The 18817-nt window shown below is 47.4% G+C and overlaps 1 protein-coding gene across 3 annotated transcripts in view; it reads left to right on the top strand.

Annotated features, from left to right (window-relative positions):
• Positions 1-16026: 16026 nt before the first annotated feature.
• LOC114871588 (protein vein) overlaps positions 16027-18817 on the top strand; it is a 166843-nt gene continuing 164052 nt past the window's right edge. For all 3 annotated transcript variants that reach the window (XR_006829504.1, XR_006829503.1, XM_029177688.2), the window contains exon 1: positions 16027-18662. Coding sequence is in view for 1 of the 3 variants with exons in the window: in XM_029177688.2 (XP_029033521.2) it covers positions 17546-18662 (1117 nt within the window). In the remaining 2 variants the exon portion in view is untranslated. The remainder of the gene's footprint in view (positions 18663-18817) is intronic.

Here is an 18817-nt window from a genome sequence, read left to right as displayed (position 1 = left end):
CGGTTTTATCCTCGGCACACGCGATCCTTCTCCCACTCCCTGTTCCTCTTCCTCGATTATCCCTTTACTCGAACCGTGGAAAATAATGCGATCGTAAACCTCTACCCTCGTGTCGCGTAAACATGGCAGCGAAACAATTTACCACCGCTGCTTTAATTTCAAACGGAAAGAAGAAAATCCTTGTTTTCGCGATAGAGACATCCTCGAAATAAGACGTAGCCGTAGCTGGCCCGGTTGCCGAATTGTCAGCCCTCGAAATCTTGGCCGAAATTTATAAGAGTCGGCAACGGGGACAGGGAAGAAACGTTTCTCACTGAAAGCTATCTGATTTCACGCAGGGAACGGAGAACTGCATCAATTTGGCGGGCTTCGATGCGACGTTATCTTGACAACACTCACGGGGAAGTAAACGCGAACATCGTTTATCAATCACGGCAAAGTTTCGAATACACTTCCCAGTAGAATTTACTAACTAGTCCATTGGTAGTCTAGACAGTCGTTACAAAGGTGTACGAAACATGGCAATCTAAAAATAAACCGCACGAATTAACTCCACGCCCACGCAGGTTACCTAACCCGGGCCATTATCTTATCTGATGAGAGATTTACAAACGACGCTAGACAGCAATTTCCCCGAGAGAATAAACAAAATTAGCAGAGTTTCAAAGAACCGAATCAACAGAGATTTCCTTTAGCGGAACGTTAAACGACGTGCAATTAAACGATTTAAAGGTAAAAGTTGAACAGCTTCGAGTACGGTGTGGCATATCGAGCCTCGCCCGTTGCTTTCTTCCTTTCCGTTCGACTCGATAATTACCGGCGGCTGTAATTAAAGCGAATTGGCGCCGAAAGCATGACTCAGGCGGACGGAACCGCAGGACATTTTGCGCGTTAACCAAAAACCCGTCGGAGGGGTTGGGTCGCGGGGCTCGACTCTTCATAAAATCGTGAAAATAAATCGTCACGCGGCGCCGAAATTCACTTTAGATTAGAGGTGGCGGCAGCAGTTTTCTCTCACGGCTCGTTAGAGTCCCGCGAGTGCATCGCCGCGTGCACTGGTAATAGGATCGCTGGTCACGGAACGGAGATGGAAAATCGGTATATTCTTTTAGCCGCAGATGGAACTCGAGTTCCTCGTTACGGAACGATTCTGGCCGAGGAAACTTTGTTCTCCACGATTCTTCTCTTCTTCTTTCGCGTTCTTGCCCCTTTTTTCCCCCGTTTAACCAGTTACCCTGCAATCACGTACTATCCCGTTGATTCGGTCTAATCCGTGAAATCTATAGCTAGAAATAGCAGGCATAACAGAATCGAGCTAATTTTATTTGAAATTAATCCTTCACGCTCGAAACGATATCCTACTGCAACTCCGGTGACCCTATAACGTTTAATGCGCCAGGGGAGTTTTCATGTTGGTCATTCGACAAGTTGGTCAGCTGATCGTTAAACGATCCATTCGTTTCCCATTCGCCGGTCGAGTCCGAAAATCCTTTCGCATGAGTGAAACGCGCGATAACGGTAATCCGGACACGAAGAAGGAAACGATCAAACGGCGAAACAGCATCGTAAACGATATCGAAACCACTTTCGACTTCCCTGTGACGGGAGCGATTGCTAAAAACAACTAATCAGCTAATTCCGCCATCGCGTAGCCGTGAAAACGTAGTCGTCGAAGACGATGAATCTTTTATTCCGACTTTCGTCGACTTTTCAATAAAAGAGTCACGAGAGTCGTCTGACAAATTAAATCTGAACATCCCGTTGAAGACGAGCTGAAATTGAAAGCCGAGTATTCATCGATTGATTAGCCGGGGATGAAATGTACGCGAGGAATCCGGTCGTTAGAGGAGGATCGTTGGATAACGAAACGAAGTTTAATAATTCGACATCGATCGGGGACGTGCGAATTGGTGTCGATTTCAGGACGGCGAATTCGAGCCACCCGCGATAAAATCAACCCTCGCGAACCGCTCGATGCGTGAAAGAAAAGTGTCGCGCGCGCAACACGTCGCCGATGCCGACGCTCGAGCCGCGCCGCTTCGGATCGGCTGATTAACACATCAGCGGGGCAACCACTCGACTACCTTTTCTCCCCGACTGTATCGCTAATAAGACACAGGTAGTTACTGCCGGAGACGAGGAGAGAGAGAGGAACGATGGCAGCGGCCAGAGGGCAGAAGAGAAGGGAGAGAAGACGGGAGTAAGAAAGGCCGGAGTGACAAGGAAGACGAAGAAGGGCCTGCTGACAGAGACGAGGTACGGTTAAAGCGCGAAAGACGAGGACGGTAAAGATGGACAGAGTACAATAAAGATGGGAAAATAATATTGAATGGGACAAGTAATAAGAGAAGAAGAAGACGAAGGAATGCGAAGATTAGGTGGTAATTTACGCGCCTCGCCGCTAGAGGGACACTTGCGGTAGATGCAGCTACGCGCTTTCTCGCGAGTACTCGAGTAGCTATCTATCACTACTAGGCCTTATTCCACGAAGAAGAAGAGGGAAGGGAGAAAAATGAAAAATGATAGATAAGGAGTAATCGATAAAAACAGACAGACAAAATGATGTGATGGAAGAGGAAGAAGAGGGAAAGAGTTGAGAAAAAGAAAAAGATAGAGAGAAAGAGAGAGGGAGCTGGTTGCTCCTGCCGAGGATGGTGCGCGTCCTTTCTGCTAGTACGAGGAGAAGAGGACCACCAGAGTTACCGAGGTGAGTGCCGGGTACCCTGTAATCACGGTGCCGAGCCGCGAGCCGACAAACCAAACCAAAAGAGATAAAGATAAACAGAGATTCGAGCCTACGAGCTGACGGGGGAAAGAATAAGGCAGAAGAACGGCGAAGGAAAATAAAAATGGAGAAGTAGAAAAACAAGAAGATGAAGAAGTGTAAGGGGAAGAAGAAGGCAGAAGATGGGTCCTCGTTAAGTATGACGTGCGATCGCTTCCTTTTGTGCTGCTCTCCTTGCAACTTTGTCCAACACTGACATGGCAGCATTGATGCGTACCGTTATGCAATCGCGTATATATACGCTACGCTTCGGACGAGCATTGTCGTCGATCGATCCCGAGGAAAGAAGGAGGAACAAACCTGAGAAGAGAAAAATGAGAGACGGGCAAAATAAAAATAAGGAGACTGCCAGTCGATGTATGACGTATCGATGCGATTCTTTTCGTTCCTTTTTGTTACCGTTGTATTATGCACTCAGGCTCGACCCGTGAAAGTTGATAAGCAATTTTGAAGGCAACATTTTAATTGAAGTTAAGACTACTTCCGATCTGGAGATATGCTATCAGGCGTCAGGAAGGTATTGTGGGATCTGGTGAGTGCCTGCAAGCACGAGAGTGCACAGTCGAGTTATTTTTGTTTGGGCTACTTCAGATTGTGGGATAGGAATCTTCGCACATAATAATAAATTGAAGAAGGGATGATATCGAAGTGGTAGTGGCGCGGGTACTTAACCCTACTTAACTGGCGAAATAAAAGTCGCCAGTGGTCGACTATAATCGGATTAGAAGAGAAACGTTGAATTATGTATTCCGTGCTACGAAATTTTTAATTATGTTGTAATTGAATATTACGATCATATCGGAAGTTTATTTTATTGGACACGAAAGGGGTTAACGATAGCTCGTAATGGTCGCGAAGTGGAGACGATAAAAGATGAGGGCAGAGGATAAGACGGTTGTAAAGTGAAAGAAGAAGAGAGGATGGGAAGGAGATTAACAGAAAGTCCGAGGTACAAGAAGACGTGGAGAAGAGAAAGAACGAAGAAGAGGAAGAAGAGCGAAGTGGCCGCTTATAATGTCTTCGTTAGCCGCAGTAAAAAGGGGCGCGCGTCTAAATTGTTCGTAATGACCTTAAAAACAGTTAAGTCGAATCGGTTGCCGAAAATTTAGTCACTCGGCCGGCTGTGTCGATGCTGACCGATACTACCGAGTTTGTTTAACGAAGAAACAGGATAACTTTGAAATAGAACGGTACACACGGAAGTAAACTTCATTAAACTTTTGATTCCGCAAAGGGAGCCGAGCTTTGACCAAGTTCGATATTAACAATAAAGGATAACTTAGTTTAATTGAATTGTTAATTATTCGAAATAAGGCAATTTCTTCGACTACAACGAAGCGAATGAATTTTGTAGGAGGATCTAGGTACAAAGCAGGCTCGAAAGGGTGCGCAACACGTCGAGTTTCGCTTGGCGAAATTGGAAGGAGTTTCGAACAGCAGCGAACTCGTTCGGGACCCGTTTCGGCCGTGGGGGCGTCTCTTTCTCGGTTGGACGAGACCACCGTGATCGCGACAGGTGCGACCAGCCACCGTGCTCGATGCACAGGCCAACACCATTACACCGCCTGCCCTCTTTCTCTCCCCACGTTCTCCTTTTTACTCTCCTCCTTTCCTCTCACGATAGAAACGGAGACCGCGTACCGTGGCACGCTGCTGCGAATTCTACCCCTCTCTCTCCCCTCGTACATCCCGACGCCATATCGCGAAATTATTCCAAATGCTAATTGCGCGTTTGTACGCGACTCACGATACAAGAGAACGGTATTCTTCCGAGAATCGTACGCGTTCGAGCAGCCTCTATCGTTGATTATTTTTTTATCCTCTTCCTTGACAATTCCTCTTTAAATACGTTTCAATGTATTCGATGCCATTTTCTATATACTCGTATACTCGTCAGAAATCGAGGAGTACGAGAAGTAGAAGACGAAGAAAAAGAGGACGAAGGCGTGGGGTATGATGCATGGGTGGGCCAGGAGGCGAGTTAAGGTATACGTAACGAAGACGTAGGTAGCTCTTAATATCTTGCTGCGTCGTTGTGAGAGAACGCACGCAACGTGCTCGGGATCCCTTGAATTTCTCGCCTCCGGCCCTTCCAGCTCACGGATGCCAGAAGTTTGTCCCGCGAGCCATCCCGCGGGCAACCAACCAAGATAAAGATAAAGAGAGCTGCCACGGGCTGTTAAGAGGAACAGCGGCCCGCAGCTCCGCAGAGAGCTCCGGAGATAAACGGGGAAAGAAAATTGAAAACAAAGAGAAAGTTTGGATGCGAAGAAGAATGGCCGGGGATGAGGGAAAGAATAAAGCGAAAACTCGGTTGGCCTCGGTTCGTGCAAGAATCGAACGATGATGCGGTCGGCAGCTGAACTGCATCGCGTGTTGCAGTCGTTGCATTTGGCACGAGCACGCGCCATATGCCGTATTGTTGCACTATCATTCTTCTTCTTTTCAAACTCTCTCTCTCTCTCTCCTAGCCAAACACGCGAAATATAAATGTTTCTCTTATAAATCGACGAATGATTGATCGAAATCATTCCCTTGAAACCGTTGCATCGCTACATTGCAATTCGTGATTGCGATTCCTTGTACTAAAGAACATTTTCTTTGAATATCCCGGCAAATAAAAAGGATTAAGTATTCCACTTCATTTCCTGCAGGGTAACTTCGTGCAAGGTCCGAACGATATCGTTACCCGGTGAAATAGACATGTTTTCTGGCCGTCTCGCGGAAGGTTATGGGTTATTCAAAGATTTCCGGACGATCGTCACGCGAGGGTAGCCGTCGGGCGAAAGTATAATCGTTGGTAGAAACAACGAGACGTGGAGCATTAACGCATTCATCGTGGTTCGTGTTTAACGTGGCCGAGCACACGGCACGTGCATGCACACCACGATTGCCGCTGCAATTGCTTCCCTACCACCGTCCCGCGGGAACGTTCTGAAGCATTTCGGTTAGGGTGATAATTGCCTAACGGCGTTCCCTCTGACACGAGCGTATACGCTCTGGTATGCGCCACGCGCTCCACTCCACCGCGTCGCGTTTAACTACGTGCATGCGTGAACCTCCCTTCATCGATAATGACCATCAAAAGTTCGATCTTTCGTGGGATCGACGATCTATCGTTTAGCAAGAAAATTTTGTTTCATAATAAAAGGGCTAATTAATTTCCTTTGCGGCGCGTTAAGGTAAAGCGCGATTAACGTTCAGGGTAGCACGATGATTAGAAATAAAAAAGAGACGTTAAGTCGATTAGTCAGGCCGGTAATTATCGAGAAAAAGAGAACGCTCGAGGGAGGAGGAAAAACTTGGCGATCGAATCAGTGGGCAACCACGGCTCGTACCTATCCTACTCGTGTTCGTTAATGATCTATCCTTCCCTTACGCAGATGTCAGCAATTATAACCCTTGACTAAATGGTCCGACATCATCCCTCGGGAAGCAAGCCTCCCGTTACTCGATGGTCACGCACGTACCGTTGCTGGTGAGCTCGTAATCGAGGTTTCGTCGTCCGTATAAACGGCTCGTCTCTCGCGTGCACCTGGATAATCGCGAACGACCGATCCATCGCAGGAATGTAGATGGTTTCGTCCGATCGAGCCCACCTTTCGCTCGAGTTTATTAAATTACATCATAAATTACAACCCTTCCCTCTAATCCTGACGTTGCCTACGAAGATGACATTACGCATCGGACAAAAAGCGAATAGCATTCCATCCGAGGAGGAATTTCGTTTCGTGTCGTTCTCAGGGAGGTCCCGCCAGATTGATCCGGACGATCATCCACGCTGCGAGTAATTTGACCACCGCCGAACCAACTGTGCCACTGCAGCTTCCCCAATCTCGTGGTACGCGAGATTCGACCGTGTTAATTCTCTCCATTAGCCAGTTCGTGCGAGGGAATTCGCTGCAACCGTTACGATTTCGCGAAAAAATTGGCCGAAACGAATCCAGCCGCGTAAATGACCGACTATGCGTTCATCAACTTACGGTACACGAACCTTCGATTTACGTACTAGAAGAAGAATCTCTGATTTTCCGAGAGAAACGAAGAAAATTTTAGCAATTTAGAGAGTAATCTTCGTTCAATCAAGCTGATCGATATCGATGAATTATAGACGATTGGAAATGAGTTTGGAAGGCTGGTTGTTTATTGTTGCCGGCGAATTCGGAGCTTCATAAAACGAACGGTTCATCCAGGTGTTTTTGTCGCGTTCTCATTTAGACGGCGCAGTGAAGCGGTCGGAACGAAGCGGAGACAATCATCTGCGGCGCGAGTAATTTGCCGAAACTTCGAGAATCCCGTGGCTCGAGGTGCGTTTTCGGAAACGCCGCATCGCGTCGGACAGAACGAGCGTAGAAGAAGAAAGTTGCTGAATCCTCGAAAGAAACAAAGAAGGGAGGTGCGTTGCGTGAAATTGCAAATGCAACATAATCGTTCGCCACCCACCACGTGACAAATCATCGGCGGGGTTGCAGAAAGAACCTGGGGAACCGTTGTGCCAGCGAAACACGGTTAAAACGTTGGCAAATCGAGACATAGAAATCTTTCCGTCACGGTGTTATCCAGTTGTCAAACGATCCTCGATCCTTTACCGATTACGTCGAAACGCGTAGAAGGGAATTAATTTATGCGGTGATAATAAACACTTAACGGGACAAAAGAGAAGAGATCGACGGATAGGAGAGAAAATAATTACTTACACGGACACAAGCGGTGGGAAGCCGCTTACGAGCGATGGAAAATCTATTAACGGACGCGGTTGACCGATCGACAGCCAGGAGAAATAATCACCTGCGATAATTACGATCAAAAGAGCGCAATTTCGAGGCTCGATTGCTCTTTAACGCAAATTCTTGTCTAACGAGAAAAGAAGAAAAACTTTGATACCGAATCGAGGATGTTTCAACGTCATTTGCATGAACGTTCTCGGGAAATTAGTTATTTACAGAGTTATAAGCGAAGAACATAGTTGCACGCAGTCACGAAAATAGAAGAAAGAAAATTGAAAGTCGAGTGATTAATTTTCTAACAACCTCTACAAATATTCCACGACAGAGTGAATTTACTCTGGTGAAACTTGCCAAAGACAATCTGTGTCTCCATTAACGCGGCTGTACACGATCGTCGGCCATTAGGGAGGGTAGGGAGGGCAAAAGAGCGCGAATTTAGGGGCTGACTGGCCGATAATAATAGAGTCGCGACAGGCACGCTATAAATTCGAGATCGTGGTCTAGTTGCGGATATATGCGGGTTACGGATGACCGAGCAATGCCGAAGATTCGAACGCTGTTATCAATATTGATATCTCGCGGTATCGGCATAGAATTAATGCAAGCATTAATATTAACCCACCTATTAACGCAAATACCTACTGACCTGCTCGATCCTTGGCATTGCTATTGCCATGCAGAATCATGCAGACAGCGTACCTATGCTTCTACTGCAAATTAATTAATGCACCCAAATTAATTTATCAATCATATATTTGTTCGTATTGGAGAATTTTTTAAATTAATAATCGAACATTGTTGCACGATATCAGTCATCACTCTTGGAAATGTTGACTTAATCAAACACGATTGACTATTATAGAAACGATTTCTAGAAACAGGTATACACTCGAGCGACGATAAGATAACGGTCGCTAAATCGAATCTTATCTAGGCGCCTAGGCTCTTTTACCGTAGAAAGCATCGGCATTCTCCTTTTCTCTTTTTTCGTTCTTTTTCTTTTTTATTAAAGGCGGCTACGATAGTCGGAGGAAAACGTTGGCTGTTCTGTTATCGCTCGTCATCGTAATTAACGCGTGCCGTCACGCGGACGATAAAAATCGCTGTTGCGCGAGCTGCTCGGTGACTCATCGGGTCGTTTGCTTCCTTCTGGCAACGCCGTGTCACCGGAAGCCCTTAACTTTCGCGGAAATTAATAACGTTTCAATCGATCCTTCAAACTCCGCTACGCTAACCGCACCAGAAACGTCGTTCCAAGGGAAAAAAAAGAAGAAATTAGCGATATAACTATCTTGTTAAAGTTCATTATCGAACCTCGGTTAATCAGTTTTTCACTCAAATTCGACATCAAACAATTTTTAATCGAAACCTTGATGAATCCTGTCGATAACAGAACATCTTTACAATAACCCAGTGTTCTGTTAATGAAAAGTTGAAAAGAAAAAAAATTCTTTCCACTACGGAGAAGAGATTTTTCTGAAGAAAAACAAAAGCATTAAGAACGAATGGTTACAAGGCTTTCTAAGATTAATCATCGATCTTGTTTCGTTTCGTTCGTCATAAATCTCGTATGAAGAGAACGGATAATCGATATTGAGAGGACGATAAACAGCCGTGGTGGTGTTATCACGGAAACCTGTGAGGATAGGTCAGTGGACCGGGCTCAGCCGATGGAATTCATCGGGAAAAAAAGAATTATTGAGAACAACAGCCACGAAGGATAAGAAGAAATGGATGGTGATTTCTTTCTTTCCTTCTTCCTCGCAATAAAAGCATACGAACGAGGCATCGTAACTTGCTCGAATGACAAGGAGAAGGCTGGAAGATGTCGTATATACTGATAAACGTGTGCCATTTAAAGGGATTTATCGTAACCCCTCGCCGCTCTGGAACTCTTCTTTATCTGACCCAAGAAAATGTCTACGTAGAACAGTCGCTCCTTTTTCTTATTCTACCACAATAGACCTCAAAGAAACTTCACTAGGTCATCGTCGAAAATTTTCCTTCGTTTAATGTACAGTGAAATCTAATTACGATAAACATTTTCGTGTTACTCGTCGATTTATCACGAAGGAAAACTGTCTTTCAGGCTAACGGACAGGACCTCCTGGACCTTTCTCCCGCCCTTTGAGGGTCGGAAAACGGAGAACGTATAGGGACATAATTTTTCGTGGAGGAATCAAAGCGTGGAACGGTTGGGCGTGCGTGTGTGTGCGCGTATAGAAAACGGAGAATTTCCGAGAGAAAATCGACAGACGACAGACGTGGTCGAAGGAAAGGGAGGGTGAGAAGGTATATACGTGCCTTCTGCCCTTCGGAGGGTCGAGGATGACGAGCAGCAAACGGATCCGGGGGCTGCAACGATTCGACGCATATTTTGACAGACACCATAGACGCGTGCCAGCAACTGCGATCGTATGTCGGCTATGGGGGACGAGCCAGACGACCCTTCGAATTATGAGGGTAGCTCCAGTGTCTACTTTACGACGATCGGTTTATTTACCAACGGATCGTTGCCTCCTTAACGGGACGTGTAATTAGCCGAGGTGTCGGCCGGCCGTGCCGTGGGTCATGTTTAGCCGCAAACATTTCTAAAATGCGTTTAGAAGTTACGAATACTTTAGCATCCTCCATTCTCTATTCAGCTATCAAGAGAACGAAATTCGTTTGCTCGCATTTATTAAGATACACTTTATTCCCCGGAACCCGGTTGAATTACGAACTTACCGAACAAGTTTTATCGCTAATAGTCTCCGTCCCGGTTAACCGTGAGTCCGACGGATATCAGAGATGAAAATCTTGTTAGAAACTCGAACGGAGAAGCCAGACGTCCGGAGGATATCCACAGGATAACGACTCGCGTGCACGTGTAGGTGATACGAGAAAGAGAGAGAGAGAAAGATGTAGAGAGAGAGAGAGAGTAAGAGTGAAGGAAAGGGATGTAGAACGGGACGGTAGGTGAGTACGAGCAAGAAACAAACACGAAGCACGGTGAACAGAGGTGTACGAGGTGGCCGACAAAGAGAGAAAGAGAAGAGAGTGGGCGGCTACATAAAGACAGGAGCTGGCGCGTGCCAGGTGCTTCGTTGCACACAATGCATCTCTGTTAGGCACCGGGGGACTCCGGCCAGCCGGAAGTCGAAATACAAGCGTGTACACAGGCGGCTCTTATTAAAGAGGAAGAAAGGAGAGCGTCTGCAGAATGCGAGATTCTCGTTCGTGGCCAACTGGAAAATGCTGGTGCACGTTAATGCGATCTAACGACCGATGCTGCTACGTGATCGTCCTTCGAAATAGACCGATCCTTGAATTAATTAAACTCGCGGACTCCGGGATAATTTTGCGGATTTTTTTTTTTCAAACCGTCAACCGAAAGGATACCACGGACGTGGTTTTCACGGGGATCCTGTTCTAGGCCCGGATTAATGCGATGCAACGTCCATCGCATTGCCAGAGAATCCTCATCAACGTATTTTATAAATTGTAAATGTTGTCATTTGCATAGGTAATTTAGGAGAAAGCAGCGACACACCTCATATAAACAGGATCGTGATACAACGCACGACATGGATATAAAAAAAAATGATAAATTTAGTTGCGTGGTAAAAGTCCTGCGAATTATGCAAACGAATGCCAAGTTCCGTCAAAAAAACGTGTATCACACGGAAATGACCGTGATTTCCACGTAATACGTTAACGTTATCAGTCGTTAGATCGCGGTGCGGGAGGATTTGGAAAAGGGAATTGCGATAAATTGCAAATAACACGAGATTCGTGGAAACGTTAAACGATCGAGTCACGTCAGGTCGGATCAGCAATGAAATTGAGACTTTTAGGCGACCCATTAACGAAATACCCCGGTCGGACATCCTCATAAATCACCGGTGCCGTTTTTCAGTCAGCGACCGGGTGAAGCAAAGATGCAACCACCCCTGGAAAGGTGTTCGTTGACGGAGAAGACGATCGAAAGTAAAGAAAAGGAATGAGCATTTGGGAGAGGAGAGGAGAGTCGCGTGCCGTCAGAGCTCTGAATAGCAGCCCTCGTACGCACCCTCTGCACAACTCACCCCTCGCGTCGTTTAGTGGAAGGCCAATCCATAAATATCCTAATGGGCTTAAACTGTCGCTTTTATCCTCCTCTACGGGGGTCAGTCTGCCCTGAATGAACCATCTATCGCGTCTCTATCCTTCTCTCCGTCTGTGTACTGTTCGTCTACCGTCCTTTCTACCCTGCCGTTTCGTTCTTTCGGCAAATTTCCCCGGAAGCCGAAAACGACGTGAAACGCCGTATTTACGAGCCCTTTCAGCTTGTCCAGCCACCTTAAAATCGCGCCCCATTCATCCGGTATTTTCGGCAAGAAGCGGAAAACGAGAGGACACATTTGGCTAACTCGCAGCCAAATGTAACTAATGCAGTAAATTAAATGGGAAATGAAATTTACAACTATCGGGAACAACACGTCAACGGATTATCGACAAACGCTTTCTATATGGGCAAATTGATCTCACCGAGCATCGATTGATCCTCTCTCTCTCTGTCTCCGTCTCTTGTATTCTCTGATCTTAGCTTTCATCGTTAGGTAGCGATCGAGAGGGGTGAGCTTTCTAGGAGTCGAGCACCATGTCGTTCACCCAGAGGAGAAGTTAAATCGAATCCGCTAACTGTAGCCTAAGAACAAACCGATAGGGACGAGAAGAGAGGAAGGAGGGACACGATACGCGGCTAACTTTCATGGAAGTTTGATGCTTCGTAAATCAATGGCCATTCGTCGGGGCACGTTAAATTATTCTCGGCTCAGCGCACCCTCTTTCCGATAGAAGGCTCGATAGATTTTAACGCGGACAGTTCAACCCCCTAATACCGATCCGACAATCTTTTTCTTAGCTGCCAGAATTATCTAATTTTTATCTAATTTTTTCAAGTAGAACTATATGTCATTGATTTCGAAGCGGTCGTTTGTCGAGCAAACCGCGTGGCACATTCTCGATCACCGACAAATGATTCAGGGTTCACGATCTTGATTTCTCATGGTGACCAATTGATTTCCGTTCGACCCGAGAATTTATCATGACCATTCGATCGTTCTCTTGGCCTGAGAAGACTGCCTTTCATTTACTTCCGTTCAAAATATTATTATACTGATACTGATTTGTTACGTGTTAAATAGGATTTGCTAATATCTTAATGCGTGTACGCGTGTACGTGATCGAATAAAGTGTCTCATTCCACATTTTCCTCCCGCTTCTTGCTCGTGAATCGATCGTTAAACGAATAGCTCGCGTTCCAACGATCTAACCCCTTTCGGGCCACGTGGCTGCGTGTCGACATCAAACACATTTTAGATCCCCGTTCCATCGCGTTCAGGAACACTCTGGTAATCATCGGATAACCGTGCGATGCGTTGAAAAACCGGAAGAATCGATTCGCGAACGTTGCTGGAAGAACGAGGATGAACGTGGATGAAAAAAAGCGTTGCAATTTTCGCGGATAAAAATAAAGAAGATTCGTCGCGCGCTGTATCGACGCGTTCTCTTCTTCATCCTTTTTCTATTCGAAACGATAGCTTTTCATTCTGGCTTTTTCTACTATGAACGTGAAAATTCACTCGAGAACGTACGACGGCGTTCGGTCGTAGAATACCGGCTTTTTGGTCGTTTAAACGGAATAAAACGTGTGACGGGAACGTTCGATTTTGTCCACCGAGAGATAATGAAGGACCGGTCCGGCAACGATACATTATCCTGACGAACGCCGCGTAAATATTCGCCGCGCAGGCGAACGAAATGCAACCGATTAATCAGCAGCATTCGAACGAGAGGTTATTTAACGCTCGGATATACGGAACACAGCCGATCAGCCGGCGATTTTATTTATTATTTAAACAGTCGAAATGGGCCAGCCGAAACTCTTTGACAACTACGACTAATCACCGTGAAACGTACGCTGCGAAATTGCAAACAACTAGCGAAACACGATTCGCTTGATGAATCGAGAGGACAAGGACGTAACGTTGACTATTTCATCGATAGTAAAGTCTATAGACACGTCTATGGTTGTCCGATTAATTCTGACGAATCGTAAGATAATAATTTTCACCCCGTTCGACTGTTAATTACGATACTTAAGTGTCGCTGTTCAGCTGGGAATTAATCTGTCACGAGAAGAGTGTGAAAAACTAGCCGTTTAAGAGGTCGACTCTGGTCGTTTGATTGGCAGCTCTCGAGGAGAGTTCCTCTTCAACGTCTTCGTCGTAGCTGCTCCCTCTCTTTCAACCCGTTTAAAAAACCTCTTCGGGGCTAGCGTATGTATATTCGAGTCGGAAGCAAAAGGGAAACGGAGGAAGACTTTATTTTCGGTGGTCCGATGACGCCGATCGGCGCGAGGGTGGAAGAAGAGGGAAGTCAGCTACACGAAGAAAGCGAAAATATCCTCGAAAATAATGCCTCTGTGGGGTGTTAAAGTTTAAGGGTCGTAGTGCGCGCATTCTAAATTGCAATTGCTATTAAAATTGCGATCAAAAGCGTAAATAGATTCTTCGCTAATTACTTTTTAACGTATGCATTCAGGAGCAAGTAAACATTCTAGTAGCACGATATTAATTCGCGTTCTAATCTAAAACCGTTCGAAGCGAATAATCGAGCAGGAATCTCGACAGTGTACTATCTCGTTCAGGAAGTACAGAGATCTAAGGTAAACGTCCGGAATGAAAACAGAGTTCCGTGTCTGCTTCGAAATTGTTGTTACTGTGTATGGAATCGTAGCTACTAACTGGTCAACTTCTCTCGTCATGGTGGCGATATCAAAATTTGCCGGTAACCACGAAGGAAACCAACCCGATTCACCGAGGATAATCGAATAACAATACCGCGACGGACCATCGATCCCTGGGCGCTATGGGTGACATCAAGAGTCAGCCGTGGAAAGGTAACCCAGAAATTCTTGCAAGAATATTATAATCTATGAAATTGAAACGATACATCGTCGGTGACTACGTTTCACCGTGGCTGAAGAAAACAAAACGGAGTATCGCGTATTGCCGCGGAGAAAAGAGAGCACATGATGTACGTTTCATGGCTGGAAACGAGATTTTCTCGGAACATAAATAAGAATGACGAAAAAGAAAAAAAAAAGAAGAAGAAGAAGAGAGGGGAAAGGATAAAAAGCAACGACGTCGTCCGCTAGATTGTACTTATAAATGTCTGAGCGAAGGATAATCTAATACACGGACGGTAAGATAGAGAAAGAAGGAGAACGGTGCTTATTGCGCGCTGAACCATGTCGACTTAGCGCACAGAGCAAAGTGAAACGTTTGCAAAAAGCGAAAACAAAAAATAAACGTGACGAGGGTCAGTAGAACGTGCGTGTGTTGCGTTCAGCGCGAGTGTGCGTGTACGTCAACGCACCGCGTGAAAATACTATGCAAAACGAGGAATGGAATTCTTCGCTTAGCGCGATGTAAGAACCGCGTGGAAACGCGTTCGGATCCGTTTCGCTGGTCTATGGTACCGTTAATAACCCGCCATCTTTAATACGCCAACTTTTGGCGCCAGTATAGCTCGCTATTAATTCGCCGCCAGTGTCACGCTCGAATTACAATGACGATAAAACATCAAACGAATACGACCTGTTCCCGTTCCCGTTTCCGTCGTTCCCTTCTATCCGCGAATCTAGCCCCGTTACGTATCAAGGTGCGTTTAACGAGCGATGCGAAACGCGTGGAACATTGAAAGTCGTTGATGCGAATCCAACATGGCGGACGCACCTAACCAAAACATCGCATCACACAGGTCACTTTTCTTTTTTCGATTTGATTTTTTCAGCACTCCTCTTTGCTCCACTTATAGTACTCACGCTTTTATGCGATACGAAAGGTACGACTTGGCGTGACATTTAATGTCATGCTAGTGACTCGTTATGACATCGGATTTTCGATAAATCGCGAGTCAAGGGAACAGTAAATATCGCGACGCTTTTAGATGTTTTCACGTGGTTTAACGTCACGCTTTCACGTGGCGTTAAAGCTCGCAGAGAGTTTCGACTGTCGTGGCAGTGGATATTTCGGTTTTGGAGTAGAGGAAGCATAGATTTAACGTGGACAGGATCGAATCTGACCCTGGCACGGTACTTACAGGTTATATGTCAGGTGAAAAGGTGTCCGAAGCAGCAGGAGAGTAAGAGAGCGATGGTTGAAGGGGGACGGTGGTTGCGTCGTGTAGAAGGAAGGAGAAAGAGGACGGCGTGCGGTTGCTCGGTTGTTAGGTCGTCGTTACACAGGTTCTTAAAGGTCCCGTGGTCTGGCGTGGCCGGCGTCTGCTCGTGCGTAGCTATAACGCGGCGGAGGAGCGTGCGGGGATTGCCCGGTGTGTCGGCGTCGCCGTCGTCGTCGTCGCGGCCGCTTTGGGACGGTGCGCGCGCAGAGCCTCGACCGGCGTCCGCCAGGAGTCGCTGGCGCTGTGGCCGGCCTCGAGCTGCGCGAGCGGGCAGTTCAGTCTAATTTGAACCGTCGCGCGCGGCCGACGCGGGGCCACCGACAATCCCTTCTCCGCCTCGACGTGACACGAGGCTGCTCGTGCATGCCGCGTGCAACACACGCGCCGATCCCCCGCACGCGATATTATCCGCACGCGTGCCCGCCAACCGACAGCATCGTTGCCATCTAAGAATAATCGGTGCCGAGAGAGGTAGAAAAATCGGGTAGGAAGGAGCAACCGAACGCTCGCTCATCCGCTCGCCATCCGATCTATCCTCGCGGCCGAATTTCATGCCCGCCGCGGTTTTTTCTCGCGCCCGATAATATAATACGCCGTCGAGTTTTGAACGACGACCGGCAAGAGGAGGAGGAGGAAGAATCGGTGTGGTAAAACTGAGCAGTGAAGTGCGTCGCGCGAGGGCTAGACTTCGACGGTCGACGCTACCAACCGCGAGAGAGCCTCGTGAGTATATTTAAATAGTGTGTCTCTGGCTGGTCAGAGGAAGCCGACAGTTTCTTGGTCTTCGTCGTCATCGTCATCGTCGTCATCGTCGTCGTCTTCTTCTTCTTCCTCTTCTTCTTCTTCTTCTTCTTCTGCTTCTTCTTCTTCTTCTTCTTCCTCTTCTTATTCTTATTCTACCGCTCCTTCCTACGTCGTCGTGTGTCATCATCCTCGGCTTTTCCTCGTTCGGAGTGCAACGTGATACGTGTGTCGAGGGACCGAGACACCGCAACACGGGGGTGGCGCGAAATTCCTTATCGAATCTCGACGATTCGTTTATCGTCATCGCGAAACGCACAGTGTCGTCGATCCGTCGCTGAAACGAACGCTCCAAGATCGATCGATTGAAACGATCGGGGACGCGATCTCACCGATGAGAGTCCTCGATTCGAGAAGCTTCTATCGGGAATACACCTTCGAGATCCAACGAATCCTAAAAGATCCTTTATTTTCGATATTAATTAAACTATAATATACGAGTATCATCGTACAGTGTACATAGAAGAAAATAATTACGGAGAAAAGTGTGTCAAGGAGGTGAACACGAGGAGACAGTAGCCGCGAGTCGATCAGACAGAATGTTCCTTTGCAACGATCAACAGGATGATCCCGATTTTTGAACTAACTGACCCGGTGCCGTTTGCAAGCAGCTCGATCGCGGCAAAGGCCGTTCGGCGTCGTCTAGGATAATCGGGAGTAAGATTGAAGGATGATGAAGAGGATGGTATCGCGTTGGACGAAAAGCAGACAGCCGAGAATCTGTCCGATGGAAGTCCCGATCGCTTGCTGCCGGTGGTACAACACCTCGTGAACAGCGTGTCAAAAGATCGTTTCGTAACCGAATGACGTTTCTTCGTTAAAACATTCATCCGCGGAGAGATTGAGAGAAAAAGAAACGAACGAATCAAGAGGTAAGGAAAGAGATCGGTGGCGAATTCCGTTCTGGAATAGAGACGAAGAAGAAGAAGAAGAGCGCGGGGTGAGAGAGAGAGAGGTGTGTGCTTGTTCGGGGTGACCGAGGTGTCGACCTCACCCCCGATCAAACCAGCAAGCAGGTCGGATGATGTGGGCGTCTCTGTTTTTGGCCGGGATCTTAAGCGGCTGGTGGGGCGCACTGGCGCTCGCTGCGGCACCCCCCGCCAATCGGAACTCCCTCGAGGAAACGTCGAGCAGGACCACCAGCGATCATCCGCCATCGATGAGCATCGCCAGCGTTGAGAAAGCCCTCGATTACCGAGCCCTTGCCCTTGATTCGCCAACTTGGAATTCGTTGGTCGCAAGAACGAGAGAACCGATCGCTCGATCATCGGAAGAGAAGCAGGATAGAAGGTTGGCCGAGTCGAGTTCCTCGTGGACGTACGATAGATACGCGTCCATCGCTGGTAACTCGGACTCGGTTGCGAAAACTCGGTATCCGCAAGAGGATGAGTCAAAGGAGAAGGCGGAACAATTGGACGAGTGGATACGCGAGGCTTTCGTTTCCTCGTCGAAACAGGCGAATCGTCGTCGCGAGGACGACGTACCGATACCGCGTGCAAAGATGCAGGAGTCCGATCTGACACGGCCGCCTCGTCACTCGTCCTCCACCCAAATGCCGTTTTTCTATTCTCAGGGGACCGAGTCGTCCGTGGAAAGGCCACGGCCCATCCGATCCACCAAGCAACGACCAAAGAACCGGGCGAAAGCGGACTCGCCACGGGAGCAACGACGAAGATGCCGTAACAAGGGTTGTCGCGGGCAAAACTGGTGCCCGGACGTGGACGTGGGGAACAGGGCGTACCTGGCGCCAACGGTGTTCGAGGGAAAGGCTAGGAGCATGTCGTCCGTGAGGAAACCGGGCTCGAACTACGCGGTGACGTTCGAGGTGAAGCAAGTATACAAGAGTCAGCCCGGTTTCCAGCCGTTGCAGAAGAACGACAGCGTAAGGCTGCACTTTCGAGACAAATCGGCGCCCGGCAAGTCGACCGTATGCGGCTACGATACCGACGGCAAGCAGCAGCAGCAGCAGCAACGCGATAATCAGAGTGGTGTGGTGCGAGCCAATATTAAGAGGGGTAAAGTGTATCTAGTGTTTGTGAATCGCGTGGGACCCAGAAACTTCACGATCCTCGGTGAGCCGGTGATTCGAAGCAAGAAGAACGAACAGGCGGTACAGGCTGTCGTTCGACCGGATTACGGTGAGTACGATTATCATTTCATTCTAATTAATCCGATAGCTTTCCTCGTCACGTTCGTTCGCGGTAGTACGCGAACCGCAGCTGCGTTTTCATTTTCATTTCAGTTACATATGGACAGGTTCGAAGGGTGAGGGATTAAAAATGTGCAGAATTAA

This window comes from Osmia bicornis, chromosome 6, assembly GCF_907164935.1.
Source record: "Osmia bicornis bicornis chromosome 6, iOsmBic2.1, whole genome shotgun sequence".
In the NCBI taxonomy this organism is placed as follows: domain Eukaryota; kingdom Metazoa; phylum Arthropoda; class Insecta; order Hymenoptera; family Megachilidae; genus Osmia; species Osmia bicornis.
Note: the sequence above shows the minus strand (reverse complement) of the source record. Positions and strands in the feature narration are given on the sequence as shown.